Genomic DNA, 18,427 nt, shown 5'->3' on the forward strand with positions numbered 1-18,427 from the left:
GTTCCTTCAGAACTCTGGGGTGTATACCATCCGGTCCAGGTGATTTACTACTCTTCAGTTTGTCAATCAGGCCTACCACATCTTCTAGGTTCACAGTGATTTGATTCAGTCCATCTGAATCATTACCCATGAAAACCTTCTCCATTACGGGTACCTCCCCAACATCCTCTTCAGTAAACACCGAAGCAAAGAAATCATTTAATCTTTCCGCGATGGCCTTATCTTCTCTAAGTGCCCCTTTAACCCCACGATCATCTAATGGTCCAACTGACTCCCTCACAGGCTTTCTGCTTCGGATATATTTAAAAAAGTTTTTACTGTGAGTTTTTGCCTCTACAGCCAACTTCTTTTCAAATTCTCTCTTAGCCTGTCTTATCAATGTCTTACATTTAACTTGCCAATGTTTATGCTTTATCCTATTTTCTGCTGTTGGATCCTTCTTCCAATTTTTGAATGAAGATCTTTTGGCTAAAATAGCTTCTTTCACCTCCCCTTTTAACCATGCCGGTAATCGTTTTGCCTTCTTTCCACCTTTCTTAATGTGTGGAATACATCTGGACTGTGCTTCTAGAATGGTATTTTTTAACAATGACCACCACGCCTCTTGGACATTTTTTACTTTTGTAGCTGCTCCTTTCAGTTTTTTTCTAACAATTTTTCTCATTTTATCAAAGTTTCCCTTTTGAAAGTTTAGCAATGACAGCCCTCAGAGTTTCTAATGTTATTACTGCTAGCTCTGTTGATGACAAGCACAGACCAGCTGGATATCCTGGGGAGCTAAACAAAGAAGCCTCTCCAGTAACAGGAAACTCCTGAACCCCAGGTGAAACTGAGGTAGAACAAACCCCTTCACTCTTGGTAGTCGTTCCTTTGGCTGCCAAACCAAGAACCAGTGGGGGAGTGGGCCTAGCAAGGCTCAATGAGACTAGTCTCATCTTGGAGTTGGAACCTCCTAGTTCAATTTGCCCTGACATACTTTGTGCACACAACTTCTCCAAGGTCGGCTGATAAGAAAAGGAGGAACCCATTGTGATGGATAAATTTGAGTGCTCCCCCTTTCTTTTCTTTCCCATCCCAAAGAGCTTCCAAAAATGTGTGGAATCTGGTGAAACTTCTTCCTAGGGGCATGCTACTGTGCAATGCCTTTTGTAGGATTTCCTAGTTCACCCTGATGATGTGTGGGGAAATGGCAACTACAACACGTTCCTCCTTGACCCTATCCTTCAACCAGCAACCTCTGTTTTTGTTTTGAAATTATCATTTTATTTTTAATTTTGCAAATAAAATACTTACCTGGATGGTCGTTCTTTAAAATATGTGGGTGCTCTGAAGAATCCAGAAATGTGTTGGTTTCTGCACTGGGAGATTCTTTCCTGAAAGTGCCTTCAGCATCTTCATTATTCCACTCTTCTGTAGCAAAGTTATCATGGTCCGGCTGTCTTTTGAAATCATCATAGTCCTTCTTCATTCGGGCTCTTTAATATAATAGAAAAGCGAATGACTTATACTCTGTCCTTTTGTTAAAGAAATCAATGTACTCACTTTTCATTTTGAATGTATTTAAAATTATTCAATCTCATTGCCACTATCAGGCTAGTTTTAATAATATCATTGTGTCAGGCTACTTAAAGCTGTATAAAAATGTCCTATATAACTATTCTATTAGTTATTACAAACAGAATCAATCAAATCCACATCTCAGAATTCAGTTTCATTCTTATGGCAAAACATTAGCTGAAAGCTTTTGAGAGCTCTTCCTACTTACCCACTCCCACCTCTAGATAGCTAAGTAAATCAGGATGTCTCTGTATTAAACGTGATCATTAACCTAAAACAGAACAAGAGAGAATTTCTTTTCAGTCTTGTGGCTGCATGTGAAATAATTATTGGTAATACAACATTGATTTCTTTCACTTTAAATTATTATTTTTTAAATTTATATTCTATAGGTGATTATGAGCTCCTGATCAGAATGCTGACCACCACCTAATTAAAACCTATTTTGAGTGCAGAGGATGATCTGCTGCTTTCAAACATGGTTCTATTTAGGTGTTATTGATAAGAACACCAAACAGGAGTCCATAGCCAACAAATATAAAATGCAGATAAGGAAAAATGTACAACTGAAAGTAAATAAATGAATGCTTGCATCTGAGCTATCCATATCACAAACAGCCACATCACTGAAAACAATTCTTTTCTTCTTAGGTCAATGGTCAACTTTTTTTTTTTTCTTTGACAAGAGAGCATCTTCCTGCTCCTTTCGGCTTCCAGTTTAATTGGAACCAGCCTCTATTGGCCTATGGCACCATGAGCCTCCAAATGCAGCTATCCAAGTGGTTTTCCCATTTTTTTTTTTAACTTCTCCCTCAGGAAATCCTTGGCCAAGGCCAACATAAGATAGCCCCTTGCTGTACACTGACTGCGTGTATCCAGAGTCCGTGCCACTAGGTGACAACACTGTACAATGGTTTGAGGCTCCCTCTTCCCCCTCTCTAGGCATTAATGATCATGTTTATATGTCATCAAAAAATGTGCTAGCATACCTGCAATATGCATAAAGATACAGTATCAACAGCTCAAAAACCACTTCAGGGAGAATAGGTTTAAAAATCAGGAGTCACAAGTCAATCTTTTATTCTAAAAATGTTAGTTAAAATTTAAGAAATAAAACTTCTGCAGACAAAAAGAAAGCAGTCCTAGAAATAGGAACAGAGGGATAAACAGAATCAAGAAACAGATCAGGTGAAATTGAGCAGGATAGGTAGTACAGCAGTTTACTGGGCTACTTTGCAATACAAAATATACATTCTAAAAAACTTTTTTAAACTACTATCCAAAATGCTCAGCTAATTAATTACCTGTTTCTTTGAAAAGCCTTCATCAGCTTTATTTCCCAAGGCAACAATTCATTTAGCAGTCGTATCAAGGTACTATGCAACTCCTTTACTGCTTGCCTCCGAAAGTACCACTTACCCTGCAATATGAACAATATTTAGGCAACAAAGACCTATACCTGTATTCAATACAGACTTGATATAACTTTTCTTCAGTGGGAATACTGTGCTACCACTTATCACCTAATAGAATATTGCCAACACACAGGGAAACAAAATCCAAATGTATCACACATAGTCCTGCCATTAGTAACATTTAACACAAAGTCCCCAATGAAATCAGCAAGCCAGTCAGTGTGCCCTGCATTGCATGGAACACTTGGTCTTATCAATCATATGTGGGGACTTCTGGTAATTTTTTAGAAAATTTTTTTTTGAAAGACAAGTAAAAATATTAGATAACGGTCTTCATTAGTGATCAATGACCAACAGTCGATGTTTTGTGGAATCTTTCTTTCAGGAGCTATTTAAACAGTAACATTGTGGTCCATACATCGTTAATATATATCATCTATAAAAACAAATCTATAATAGTGCAATAGTAAATTCACCTATGTTTCAATAGACAAAAATATTAAGATGAGGGAAACAAACAACAATCATATTTACTTTCAGACAGATAAAAAATCATTTGCTGGTACTTAGTAGATATTTTGCAACTACACTATTTTCATTCTCAGGCGTCTTCAATGATAACAGTGTTACTGACTGGCTGAAATCAGCAAGATACCAGATTATGCTGGTTTGAAAAGTAGAAGTAGCAGGAACTGGAGTTAACACTGTCAGTCATCTCATGCTGTTCCGGAAAAAGCGTGATTGAATGTTACTAAACAAAACAACAAGAGTCCTAAATAAAACTGAAATTTTATTAAACTATATCAGTTGATGTGTTCATTCAGACCATTAGGTGTCATGGAGTCCAAATCAAAAATACATTTTTGCTCCTGGTAACAGAAAAGTGGAATAACTCCCCCTCTAGGTGGGACCTGAACCACCTGTAAAACAGTCCATTTGAGGTGCTAAAATCCATGCTGGTGTTGTATGCAGTGTTGTACCATTGGGACGTTGAGTGTTTGACACTTAATTTTACTACATTGTTCCCTCAGCCTCACACAGACACTGCTGCTAGGTTTTCTTATATAAATAAGTGGTCATGTGCATTGAATGACAAATCACATTCTTGGTACTGCAGACATTAAAAATGTCGGGTAATCTCTACGTTGGTTACCAGTTGGATCCAAACATTGTTAGTGTACACATAATTGCAATGGCCGCACTGAAAGGGACCAACTGGGTCGACAGAATGCATTGGGTCCAAAGATGTTACAGCACTGACCATGTCTTTCAAATTGCGTCCTCTGCTAAATGCAAACCTGGGTGGTTGTTGAAAAACAGAATGCAAAGATAAAACAGGCCAATGTCGTTGAATAATTGATCTCACTTCATGTGCCCGATTTGTGAATTTCAATATACATGTCAGAATGTCTGCAGATGTCTGCCCAACAGATTTAATCTCTCAGAACGTCCCGGGGCTCTGCGCACGCCGGCGGCCTATGCAAAATAGGTGCGCCGGCGCACAGGACATTTAAAATCCGGCCCTATGCCTGGAGCAGCAGGAGACCCCATGGCTACCTCATGGATCTGATGATAATATTGAATGTCAAACAAAATAGTTCTCACACAAGACCAACTCTGCCAATTCAGTCAAAAAAACTAGTGGGTACCTGCTGGGGCGGCATGCACCCATCCAAAACAGTCTCAAATCAGATGTAAAGTAGACAAAACATTCGTATATAGGGATTCCACATCCAGGCTGACCAAAAAAGATCCTGATGAAAATACATGTGAGTGATGCATCCTGTAGGTACGATCTTGAGGCTTTGATTGCGGTCACAAAAATATATCCAAAAAGGATGCCAGAGATTCCAAAATCGATCTATTGGCTGATACTATCAGTCTGCATGGAGGATCATAAAGGCTCTTATAGACTTTAAGGATACCAGACAGAATTGGTATCCGGGGAGATGTAACCTTCAAAAAGGTAATTTCATTTCAGCACCATCTTTAGAGAAAAGAATTTGGATTATCAGGACTGTCTTCTCAAATTAAGTTTTTAACTTGCAATTTGAAAATAATTCTCAAAAATATTTCTCCTATGATCAATGATTAGAATTTCAAAATTAAGTCTAAGTTAGACCAGTTTCTGATTTCCTACAAATAAGTGGATTTGAGCATCTTTTATGTGATGGTCATACATACTTTATTTAAAAAAAAAAAAAAAAAAGTCTTTTTGTCTATTGAAACATAGGTGAATTTACTATTGCACTATTATACATATGATTATTCACCCAATGGGTTTCTTTACAATAAGTTTAAAAACAAATCAGCACCAATAAGTGTCATTCCAAACAAAGTAATGTAAAAATACTTAGCTTTAGAAGACTTACACCATCTTCCTGACAAAGAGTCTCACAGCATCTTGAACAGAAAATTGCGGGCGAAGACAGAGTTCTTAAAGACGCCGTACGTCAACCATGGACGTGCTTACGTCAATACCAACTCCTGCTGACATAAAAGGTGCATCATGGGGTGTTCTCTGAGCGAAAAAAAATAATAAATCAATTAGTCACATAAATATATCATCAAGCCATTCAACCCGTATGAATAAATTTGTTCAATAAACAAATGTCTTAATCAACAAGAACTTAATCATCCTAGAAACACGCTGAAATCTAACACAAGATTCAAGCCATGTGGTGCAACAGTGTTGAGTTTATATATATTCAACGTTGTTCAAGGCATAATAGTCACGCCAGCTTGGTATAGGTTGTTCTAAAGCACAGAAGTGAAGATAGTCAAAAGAATAGGCGAATTTTTCACGAGTAACTGGCAGTGCATTTAAATGAGTGGAAATATTAGAACTGTGTTTGACTATCCACATTTTCAACATTAGTGTTATCTTCCCAATATCGCATTTCCCACATGGACACTCAATTACATAAATGACACCTGTAGAGAGGCAGGTAGTATGCTGTTTAAGTGAGAACTGTCAGATTCATCGAAGCTACAGAGTTCATGTTCTCACAGAACACTTGATGAAAGCTACTGTCATTGTGTGAGGATTGAAAAGATAACTTAGTACAGTTGGAATGCACCAAAAAGTCTCGTAGACTCACTCCCCATGTGTATATGATGCGACGGTGATCCTTAAAAATACTATGTAATTGCAAAATATGCCAATTCCTCAAGATCAAGGCCTGAATCTCTTGAACATAAGGTGAAAAAGGAAGTACACAAGTAATTCATTGTGGACTGCACTTAAATGATCAAGGAAGGAACATCCAATCTTGATAGGACTGCCTGTTGATATGTCCACAGTACACAAACGTAAGGATAACCATGGGACAAAAATCTCTTCATCAAAGCTTTATCTTGAACTTGATATTTCACAGTAGAGGAACAGAGTCTATAAAGATGTAAAAATTGACTTCTGGGTAGGCTCTCTTTAAGGGCTCATGTATGTGAGCTCGTGAAGCGCAGTAAAGTGTAAGAACTTACAGACTTGTGGTATAAAGAGGTAACAAATCCTCCTTCCATTTTAAGTATCATAATATCCAAAAAGGGTATTTGATACTCCTGTAAATCTGTCATGAATTTAAGATGACTGTTTAAAGAATAAAACCATGTAAGAAAATCAAAAGTTTATTTCATCCCTCTCCACAGAACACACACCATCTATGTAACATTTCCATGACATCAATTGAAGATGAAAAGAATGAATGGTTAGCCATTGTGCTTCAAAGGCACCAATATAGCGATTAGCTAAATCAGGGGCCATAGTGGCCCCCATAGCTGTGCCACAAATCTGTTGGTAGTATTTCGGATGAAACACATGTTGTTCAAAAAAAGATCTGACGCTATTGTAATGGGTTCTTGTTGGGGTATACTCGTGTACAGTACTTCTACATCAAGGATAACCAAAAATACATCAGAAGTATCGATTTGCAGACCGTCTAAAAACAATCATATCTTGAGAATCACAAATGCATGATGGTAGCTGTGGTACAAAAGGAGCTAAGTAAAAGTCAATAAAGCGAAAAAAAGGCTCCAAAAGTGAATCTCTTCCAGATGCTATAGGACAACCTGGTGTGTCCACAAGTCTGATGAATTTTGGGTAGAGTATGGAGAATAGGCATCTTTAGACATGATCTTAATAGAAAAGCGGCCTCTTTGGGTGTCAGAAAACCAATCTTTAAACCTGAATGAACAAGCTTCTCAATTTCACATTTCAAAGGTCCTGTAGGATCTTTTTCAAGTGGTTCATAAGAACAAGAATCACCAAGCTGTCGGTGGACCTCTGCTTCAAATTGTGACTGGTTCATCAAAATTATCTTCCCACTGTTCCACTCATTTAAATAATGCACCACTAGTTACTCATTGTGAAGAATTTGCCAATTTTTGTTTGACAATCTTCGCTTCCTTGCTTTAGAACAACCTACACCAAGCTGACGTGGAAGTGATTTTTGATCATACTCTATTACACCTTGAACAACGTTGGACATATAAAGTCAACACTGTTGCACTGCATGGCTTGAATCTTGAGTTAGATTTCAGTGTGATTCTAAGATGATTGAATTCTTGTTGTTTAAGGCATTTGTTTATTGATCAACACATTCATGCGGGTTGAATGGCGTTGTGATAACTGTATGTGACTGATTGATTTTATAAATTTTTTGCTCAGAGACCACTGCGTGATGCACCTTTTACGTCAGCAGGCATTGGTACTGACATAGGGATGTCACAATTGAACTCTTTAAGAACTCTGTCTTTGCTCACGGTTGCCTGTTCAAGATGTTATGAGATTCTTTGTCCAGAAAGATGGCATATGTCTGCTAAAGCTAAGATTTTTTTTTTCACTGTTTTGTTTGGAATGACACTTATTGGTGCTGATTTGTTTTTACAGACAACGGTCTATTAATGATGTATGGACCACAATGTTTAGTGTTAAATAGCTCTTGAGGAACATTCTGCGAAACATCCGCTATTATAGGCGTTTTTTGAACACTAGTCAAGAACATTTTTACTTGCCTTTCGAAGAACTTTTCTCTAAAAAGAATTACCAAAAATCTCAACATATGATTGATAAGACTGAGTGGCCCGAGCAATGCAGGGCACACTGACTGGCTTGCTTATTTCGTTGGAGATATTGTGTGGAATGTTACTAATGGCAGGACTTCATGAGTGTTACATTTGATTTTGTTTCCCCTGTGTATTGGCTTTGTTAGTTATGATTCAAGGCTCTTTTTTTGACTGTCAGGTAATAAAATATTTACATATTACTATTAAAATAAAGCACATTTGTAATATATTCTAACATTATCTAAAAGCATGTATTTGGAGAGAAAATACTCAAACTACATAATGAATGGTCTTGCTATGAAAGAAACTATTTAAGGCAAATGTGTCTCCTTGCAGGCCACTAAAGTATAAGAATTTTCCAGTAGGGGAAAGTTCATGAAAAATTCAGGGAGGTGAGAGTTAGATATGTGGGAAGTTCTTTTGCTCTTAGGGGATGGGTTTTTGTTGTTGAACAAAATTTGCTTCTCATAAGGCAAGAGAGAGTGGACTGGAAGGAAAGTAGAGAGTGAGGGGGGATCCTGTCCAAGGATTCTCAGAGTTTGATGTTGAAGAGAGGTGTATGTAAAAGCTGAAGAGCCCTGTGCTACAGACTAGAAGACTATAGGGCTGGAGTGTGGACACCTGAAGTTGCTGGGGAACAAAGGGTTGTTCCTAACTGTACTGATTTTGTGCCAGCAAAGAGGATAAAGAGTCAAAGATCTAAGGGACACCATCCTGCCTGGGGAAGCCCACAGTCCGAGAATGGTAAAGACTGTGTTTTTCTGTGGGCTTGGCAGAGAACAGATGATCTTCAGGAAAAGCTGAAAAGAGCTTTGTGGAATGCCTTTGGGAAATGACAAGTAAAAGAACTAGGAATAATTTCTATAATGTCTTGATCTGTGTTGACTACCAAAGGATTTTTTTTCTTGTGATTATACTGTCATTTTCTTACTAAGTGCCTGGACTGTTTTTTTTTTTTTAGTTACTTGTAAATAAATTCTGTTTTGGAAAAAACTCTGATGTGGGCTTTTTTTTTTTTCTAGTTGAGTGCAATTCTGCCCTTGGGCCTTATAGCTTTTTTGCCCCTGAATCCTGGTTCTGGGGCTGCAAAAAAGGTCTTTTCCCACCCATGCAACCGCTGAAGGTGACAAGGGGTGTGTTACACAAATAATTTGCTTCTATCAAATTACCAGTGAAGTAATGCAACATCTCTTTGGATGTGAGAGCTGGAAAGCGGTATTGATCAAAAAACGATCTCAGGCATGTGACAAACTTGAATTCCTTATAGCTGCTTGTGAAAATTTAGGGGAGGGAAGGGTTAGTTTTAAAAAGCTGCTAAATAGAAATGTGGAGACTTGCACGGTTTACTCTAAGAACATCAGCAGCAGTAGCTATTAAGTAATTACAAACTCCTAGACAACATGTTCAAGACTAATACTTATAAGCAGGTTTAAAAAATGTCTGGACAAGTTTCTGGAGAACAGATCCATTAACAATTAGTAGTCAGAGAGTTTTATGGGATCATCACTTCTTACTTCTGGGAATGCTGGGTATTTCTAAGTGATCAAGAATGGCCACTGTTGGAGACAGAATGATGGGATCAATGAACTACTGGTCTGAAATCATGCCACTTCTTAAATTCCTACTTTATCTGTAGGTGCTTCACAATAGATTTTTTTTTACTTTTAAAAAGTGCCATAGTTAAAGGTTCTCCTCCAGTGGAACTACTCAACTACCACTGCAGGTGCCAGTGCTATGCCAGAACTACAAAACAGGTGTGTGTCAGTCAATTGATGAAGATTTCTCCTGATGCTTTCATAAAGTTTTTAAATATTTTAATTCAAAGAAACTTTAAAATATAATCTCTTCAACATTTGCATTATTGTTCATATTAACAATGCAGTGGTCTTTGCTATATTTTAAGCGGAGGCCATATCAGATCCAATGTTCACTCTAAGGAATGGGTTGCTGTAAGCAAAAAGGTTTGTTCACAAGCAAAATGTTTTGGTTACATTAACTTATGAGCTCTTCAGGCCGCAGTGGAACAGGGTCCAGTATGGCTCTGCCAGGCCTCCTCTCTTCAAACCTTGGTACTCTGTGCAAGAATTATTGATGGGTGCGCCACCTCTCCCTTCAAACTGATCCCTGCTCCTCAAGAGCAAAGAGTAAGGACATCAGACTAGGAGGATGAGGGAGAAGGGCTAACACTCTCCCCTCCTACAAACACACACAGATTGACGTGGATTATCAGGGGTGGAGGGTGGATACACTTTATTCTTTCCCCTTAACCTCAGCATTCTCCGCATTCTCCACACCACACCAATGCTGGCCTTAGAAATATAGAAATACATATTCTCTAGACATAGAAATGCTGCATCTACAGAATAAAAAAAACCCATTTTTCATTTTCTAACATAAAAAAAACAAACATTTTTCATTTTCTACAATCATGTATCACTGGATTACACTTCCCCAGCAGAACTGAGCAAAAAAATCTCCAACACAAATTTTTGTTTAAATAACCAAGAAATAGAGTACACCCCTAGACTAGGTATATCCTGGCTTGCCATTAACTATCTGGCAACTTGACTATAAGACATTACGAGAAAAACTCCTAAGGGCCCTATATGCCAGTGGTTCTCAACCTCTTTTCCATCGTAACACATCTGACAGACCACGCTCACATGCGTGACAAACTACTAACTACAATTCACACGGAAATAAAAAAGGTCCAGTATTATTTTTATTGTTAAGATTGACACAAGGGAAAACTCTGAACAGAAATTGCATAAATAGTAAACATCCCATACCAAAACACCCATTTCCAACACTCAAACAGTAACCACCTTACCTAAGAAAAGGCAACACAGAAAATATTACACCAGGCCTTAAGACACCAATACACCCCCTATTAGGAAAATGGACCAAACCAGGCTGCTCTAGAGCCCTATCCAGAAACTACATGCAGCAGAATATCTCACCTCAGTCACATGTGCCAGACCCTCACTTAACAAAGAATAAAGAGACCATAAAGCATAATTAGAAACATACAGACAAAAACTGAACTGGAAACCGCAACAAGCCAGAGAGACTGAATGCAGTGTAGAAAAGGAAAAAGAAAAAACCGTACTAACAAAAAGAACAGGTTTCAAAATAGCTGATGAATAAAAACTCATATCATAGCTGATGAATAAAAACTCATATCAAAACTTTCTAGATACCAATAAAATCTTTCAAAATAGCAGATTTTAAGACCCAATAATGAAAAATAAGAATAAAAAATGCTTTGTTCGGCATACCAGGGAAAGCAAAATTGCTTACCTTGTAATAGGTGTTATCCCAGGACAGCAGGATGTAGTCCTCACATATGGGTGACGTCACTCATGGAGCCCTAATGCGGGAAAACTTCTGGCAAAGTTTCTAGAAGCTTTTAACTGGCAGCCTGGGGCTACTGAGCATGCCCAGCATGCCATGATATTCCCTGCCACAGGGGTCTCACTTCAGTCTCGAATGTAGCAATAAGCGTTAGCAAAAATAAAATAATAAAAATCTAAAGGCCCAACTCCGCGGGGTGGCGGGTGGGTTCTGTGAGGACTACATCCTGCTGTCCTGGGATAACACCTATTACAAGGTAAGCAATTTTGCTTTATCCCAGGACAAGCAGGATGCTAGTCCTCACATATGGGTGATTAGCAAGCTAGAGGCTGAGTCATTGTCCATGTAGTTAGCAGGGATGCGTTGTTGAGGAAATGAAGCAGCCGAAGATCACAGCAGGTTGGTTGTAGAAGGAGTTGGGATCAAGCTGGAAACAAGTTCTGTAAGACAGATTGTCCATAGGCTGAATCTTGTCGTCCTTGTTTATCTAGACAGTAATGAGCTGCAAAGGTGTGAAGAAAACTCCATGTTGCTGCTTTACAAATGTCAATGATTGGCACTGAACGAAAATGTGCTACTGAAGTTGACATTGCTCTCACTGAATGTGCCTTTACTCGCCCTTGGAGAGGAAGGCCTGCTTTTTCATAGCAAAACTGTATGCAATCTGCTAAGCAGTTTGATATAGTATGCTTACCCACTGCATTACCTGGCTTATTTGGATCATAAGAGACAAAAAGCTGATTGGATTTTCTGAGGGACGTAGTGCGATTCAGATAAAAGGACAATGCACGTTTGCAGTCCAAAGTGTGCAAAGCTCTTTCTCTTTGGTGAGAATGAGGCCGTGGAAAGAATGTGGGTAGAACTATGGTTTGATTTAAGTGGAACTCTGTAACTACCTTAGGAAGGAATTTTGGGTGTGTTCGTAGAACCACTCTGTCATGGAGAAACTTTGTATAAGGTTCATATGTGACAAGTGCTTGAAACTCACTAACCCTTCTAGCTGACATGATGGCTATAAGGAAGATAGTTTTCCATGTGAGAAATTTGAGATCGCAAGAATGAATGGGTTCAAAGGGAGAACGCATTAATGCTGTTAAAACCAGATTCAGGTCTCATTGTGTGACTGGAGGCCGAATTGGTGGTTTAAGGTGAGTTAGACCTCTCATAAACCTACTGACAAGAGGTTGTGTGGAAATAGGTGCATCTCCCATCTTGTTATGATAAGCTGAGATTGCACTCAAATGCACTCTGATTGATGAGGTCTGAAGACCGGAGTCTGAAAGATGGTACAAATAGTCTAGAAGAGAAGTAGTGGGGCAAGTGAAAGGATCAATATTGTTTTGTTTGCACCACAAAGTGAATCTTTTCCATTTGAAAGAATAATTCTTTCTTGTGGAAGGTTTAGGTGAAGCTATAAGCACTTGAGATACATTGGTTGAAAGATTGAGTGGTTGCAAGATCAAGCTTTCAACATCCATGCTGTCAGGGATAGGGATTGAAGGTTGGGATGGCGCAACCGACCCTGATCCTGAGTTATGAGATTGGGAGCTATTCCCAGGCGTATTGGATCCCTGACTGAAAGGTCTAGCAATGTGGGAAACCATACTTGTCGAGGCCAGTATGGGGCTATGAGTATCATGGTCCCCTTGTCTTGTTGTAGCTTCACTAGCGTTTTTGTTATAAGCGGTATTGGAGGATACGCATATAGCAGGCCTGAGTTCAAAGGGCGAGCAAAAGCATCCTTGGCAAGCTGGTTGTGTTGTTTGTGTAGAGAACAGAAGTTGTCTACTTTGTAATTCAGAGGTGACGCAAAGAGGTACGTTGTTGGTTGTCCCCAATGTTGGAATATCTTGGCGGCTACTGAGGGATTCAGGGACCACTCGTGTGGTTGGAATTGACGACTGAGTCGGTCCGCTAGCACATTTTGAATTCCTGCTAGATAAGTGGCCTGTAGGAACATTGAGTGGTTCAAGGCCCAGTCCCAAATTTGCGCAGCTTCTTGACAAAGAAGATACGAGCCCGTACCACCCTGTTTGTTGATGTACCACATAGCTACTGTATTGTCTGTTTGGATCAGAACAGTCTTGTGTGAAAGGCAGTCCTTGAACGCATGAAGCGCATAACGTATAGCTCGAAGTTCCAGAAAATTGATCTGATATGTGGCTTCGAGTTCTGTCCAAGTTCCTTGAGTTTGAAGAGAGTTTATGTGAGCTCCCCAACCCAATGTGGATGCATCCGTAGTTAATGTTTCCTGAGGGACTGGTTTCGGGAAAGGAAGGCCCTTGTGTAAATTGTCCCTGGTTGTCCACCATCGTAGTGATGAGCGAAGTTGGTGGGTTACTTGTATTGGATAGTGTAACGGCTGAATGGCTTGGATCCATTGTGATCGTAGAGTCCATTGGGTTACTCTCATGGCGAGTCGTGCCATAGGCGTGACATGAACCGTGGAGGCCATATGGCCTAGTAAGGTAAGAAACTGATGAGCTGTCACTTGTTGTTGCATGGAAATTGAATGCGCCAACAGGGACAGTGTGACTGCACGATCTTCTGGTAGAAAAGCCTGTGCAATGTCTGTGTTTAACTCTGCTCCTATGAATTGGAGTAGATGAGAAGGGTTCATGTGGGATTTTTGATAATTGATGAGGAATCCCAGTTTGTGAAGTACAGCTATGGTGTAATTCAGTGAAGTTATTGCTCCTTGTTGTGATTGACTTTTGATGAGCCAATCGTCGAGATAAGGAAAAACATGAACACCTTGCTTGTGTAAGTGTGCTGCTATCACTGCCAGGCATTTGGTGAATACCCTGGGAGCTGAAGCCAGGCCGAATGGTAACACTCGGTATTGGAAATGCTGATGTCAGACTGTGAATCGCAGATACTTGCGATGAGGTGGGAATATAGGAATGTGTGTGTAAGCATCTTGAAGATCCAGAGAACAAAGCCAATCTCCCTTTTGTAGGAGTGGAAGCATGGTGCCTAGTGAAACCATCCTGAACTTTTCTTTTTTTTAAGAATTTGTTGAGATTTCTGAGATCTAGAATGGGACGTAGGCCTCCGGTTTTCTTTGGAATGAGGAAATACCGGGAATAGAATCCTCTGCCCTTCTGAGTGTGTGGTACGTGTTCCACAGCTTTTGCTTTCAGAAGAGCGGATAATTCTGTTTGTAATTGAGGTATGTGATTGAGATGGGAGTTTTGTGGTGGAAACTCCTGAGGGAGAGATGCAAAGTCTAGGCGGTAGCCTTGATGAATTATGGACAGGACCCAATGATCGGTTGTTATTGTTGTCCATTCCTTGTAGAAATGGGATATTCTCCCTCCAACTGGCAATGTGGCATAGGGATTGGGATATTGGCCTTGTGCTCTGAAATTTGTTTCAAAAGCCCGAGGTAGATCCTGTTTGAGGAGGTGGTTGGGGCCTCGCAGACCGTTGTTGTCTCTGTTGTGGTCTTTGTTGAGATCTTGGAGGTCTTGACCTAGAAGCAGGAGGATAGTATCTCTTTGGCCTATAGAAGGGACGTTTCGCCTCTCTACGTGGTGGTCTGCGAGTTGTGTGGGTTGCAGGGTCATGAGGCAGCATAGAGAGTTGTTTTAGTGTCTCTGAATGCTCTCGAAGTTGGGCGACGGCATCCTGCACTTTGGTGCCAAACAAATTATCTCCCTGACAGGGAAGGTCTACTAATTTGTCCTGGACTTCAGGGCGTAAATCAGAAGCCTTTAGCCAGGCCCACCTTCTGGCACTGATGCCGGATGCTGCTGTTCTAGAGGATGTTTCAAAAGCATCGTAGGCTGCCCTTACCTCATGCTTTCCTGCATCCAAACCCTTTTGGATAATGATTTGTGCTGCCTCCTGTTGTTGAGGCAGAGAGGGCAGAAACTCTTCAATCTGCTTCCAGAGATTCCTCTGGTGCTGCGTCATGTAGAGCTGATATGCAGCAATTTTGGAGTTGAGCATGGCTCCTTGGTAGATTTTCCTCCCCATCAGATCCAAAAATCTACTGTCCTTTCCTGGGGGGACTGAGGCATGAGTCTTGGTTCTGCGAGATTTTTTCTGAGCAGATTCCACCACAAGGGAATTGTGAGGAAGTTGAGGTTTCTCAAATCCTGGGGCTGCTTGAACAAGATAGTAGAGTCTACCCTCCTATTTACAGCAGGGGTTGTACATGGATGTTCCCATATCCTCTGCTGAAGCTGTAATAGCACTTCATGTACTGGAATTGCCAGATTGTGCTTAGGAGGATCCACAAACTGTAAAATTTCAAGCGTCTGCTGCCTCTCATCCTTTTCAGCCTGGAGTTGGAAGGGTATGGACTCAGACATTTCTTGAATAAAAGATGAAAATGAAAGGTCCTCTGGAAGTGACTGCTTTTTGGCTTGAGGTGGAGAAGCCTCAGACAAGAAATCTTCTGAGGAAGGCTCAGATTCTGTATCTGACCAAGTATCAGAAGTAGGTATGTGATATTGAGGAGGTTCAGGCCTTTGAGGTGGAGGTATTTCTGAAGGGCCTTGCAAGGGATCTTGTGGGTCCGGTGAAGTCTCTTGATCCTCTTCTTCTTGCCCAGGTATTATGGGCAATGAAGCCAGAAGGTCCTGATACCTCTTAGTGAGGATGCTGTGTAACTGTGCTTCAGAACTAGAAGTGTCTGGAACTGTGGAAGTAGGCTTCAGTGAAGAATGCTTAAATTTCCCCGATGACTTTTGTGTGGAAGATGTTCTTCTTGGCAAAGGTGCTTTAGACGGTGCCATGGTGTAGAGAGACATCGATTGTGTAATCGGTGGCATCGATGAAGTATTGAAAGTAAACATCGATATTGGAATCATCGATGATATAGGTCTGGCTGGCATCGAAGGCATCGGGAATTGTAAAGGAACCGATGGTATCGATGGTGTATATGTTGGAACTGGATCCGTCATCGAAGAAGTCATCAGCGGAATCGAGGAAGACATCGCTGGCATCGGCGTATATGCCGGCATCTGCTGAGACGTCGGCATCATCGGCGGAGTCGCCGGCATCGGCTGTGAAGCCGGAATCAAAGGAGTGGTTATCGTCGGCGATCCCGCCGGCATCGACACGGTGCTCGGCATCGACATTGTTGTCGGCATTGGCGATGACGCCGGAATTTGGTGCTGTAAAGCATCAGTGACTATTTGTTTTATTAAGGCAGTCAAGTCAGTAATCGAAGTCGATACTTGCTGTGATGTCGACGGTATCGATTCCGGAACCGATGGCACCGTAGTTGAGGAAGACTTTTGTCTCTTAGCGGTCGGTTCCTCCGGCGGCGGGAGCAGCAGGATAGATCGATGCCAGTGTTTGTGCTTCGATCGTGGTTCGGATACCGACCTTGTCGATGATGTGGAGGGTGTTGGAGAAGAGGCATCCCCCGAACCCTCTGGAAGTCTTTTCTTGATCAGGATCTTTTTTGTAAGGCCTACCGGCAATGATTTTGTAGAAGTCGTCGGTGAAGGCCCCGACTGAATCTGGAAAATCTGTGCCATTTTTTCTTGGCGGAGTTTCCTGCCTTTTGCCACCATTTCTTGGCATTTTGGACAGGCAGCGATGTCATGCTGTCCCCCAAGGCATCGAACGTATTCGGTATGCGGGTCCGTTATGGACATTGTTCGATTGCAGGCTGGGCACTTCTTGAAGCCTGATGACATTTTGTCTCGACGTCCGTCGATGGAAAAAAAGCTGAATATTTTTAGCGAAAGCTAATTTGTTTGTCACCGGCCGGTGACAAACGGTATGAGACCCGAAAAGGGCAAATTTATTAACGAAAATTTTTAACTTTTTCGTCAAGTTGTGAGGAGAACCTCACAGGGCTCCTGTGACCGCGATGTCGATGGCAGCGTGGAAAAAAGAAGACTGAAGTGAGACCCCTGTGGCAGGGAATATCATGGCATGCCGGGCATGCTCAGTAGCCCCAGGCTGCCAGTTAAAAGCTTCTGGAAAATTTGCCAGAAGTTTTCCCGCATTAGGGCTCCGTGAGTGACGTCACCCATATGTGAGGACTAGCATCCTGCTTGTCCTGGGATAACATTTGATATCCAGGTGCTTTGAGATTATTTTGAATTCGCAGGAGGAGGGATGGTTTACTTGCAACTTTCTCCTCTGTCACACACAAGCTCTCTGTCTCACACTGGCTCTCAATCACACACATATACACATGTTCTCTCTCACTCACTTACATAGGCTCTTAATCACACATGCTCTGTGTTTACACACACACACTTTCAATCACATACTCACATGCTCTCTTACCTACACTGGCTCTCAATCACACACAGACACAGGCTCCCTCTTTTTTACTTATACACACAGGCTCTTAATCATATGTACACAATCTCTCTCACTTACACATACAGGTTTTCAATCATACACTTACATTCATCCTCTCTCGCACACAAAAGATCTCAATCTCACACAGGCTCTCAGTCGCACACACATACTCACACACAAACAGGTTTTCAATTACACACACATACAGACTTTTCAAAGACTCACTCACATACATACTGTCTCACACACAGGATATCAAAAACATATGCTTGCTTATTCACTCGCTCTCTCTTTTCCCCCCCACCGAACTAGTGACTGAAGTAGCCACCTCCACTTCCAGCCCTCGCGGTCTTGAGAAAGGACTCCCATCCACCGCGGGGGCTGATGTTGCTCCTCTTTTGCTCCGTGCTGCTCTTCTTCAGGCTGCGCCTCTCTGCTTTGGGCCAATGCTGCTCACACTAGCCTGGTCTCTTCTTCCCATGTGCGTGGCCGCTGCATACCACTTCCTCTTCCGGGCCGTAGGAAGAACAGACTATGCTGGTGCTGCTGACTTCAGCAATCTTGCCACTTTCCACCCAGGTGGAGGATGAATTCCTATTTCGCTCAGGCAGGGGGAACAACTGGATCAGCGGGGGACCAGGACGTGTGGCGAGACACCTGCACGTGCTGGTTGAGAACCGCTGCTATGTGCAATAAAAACAAGCCCTAATGAGTTTTAACCACCCAGCAAAACTATTTTCAAAATCATTTGATAGCATTGC

The 18,427-nt window shown here is 41.1% G+C and overlaps 1 protein-coding gene across 3 annotated transcripts in view; it reads right to left on the reverse strand.

Moving 5' to 3' along the window:
• KIAA2026 (KIAA2026 ortholog) overlaps positions 1-18,427 on the reverse strand; it is a 335,679-nt gene that overhangs the window by 54,218 nt on the left and 263,034 nt on the right. For 2 of the 3 annotated variants that reach the window (XM_029613945.1, XM_029613954.1), the window contains exons 6-7: positions 2,862-2,977; positions 1,294-1,475 (exon numbers count right to left, since the gene is read on the reverse strand). In XM_029613945.1, the coding sequence (XP_029469805.1) occupies positions 1,294-1,475; positions 2,862-2,977 (298 nt within the window). Of the gene's footprint in view, positions 1-1,293; positions 1,476-1,765; positions 1,829-2,861; positions 2,978-18,427 lie in introns of those variants that run through there. The other variant, XM_029613962.1, reaches the window with a different exon arrangement.

The sequence above is a fragment of the Rhinatrema bivittatum genome, chromosome 1 (assembly GCF_901001135.1).
Source record: "Rhinatrema bivittatum chromosome 1, aRhiBiv1.1, whole genome shotgun sequence".
Classification (NCBI taxonomy): Eukaryota; Metazoa; Chordata; class Amphibia; order Gymnophiona; family Rhinatrematidae; genus Rhinatrema; species Rhinatrema bivittatum.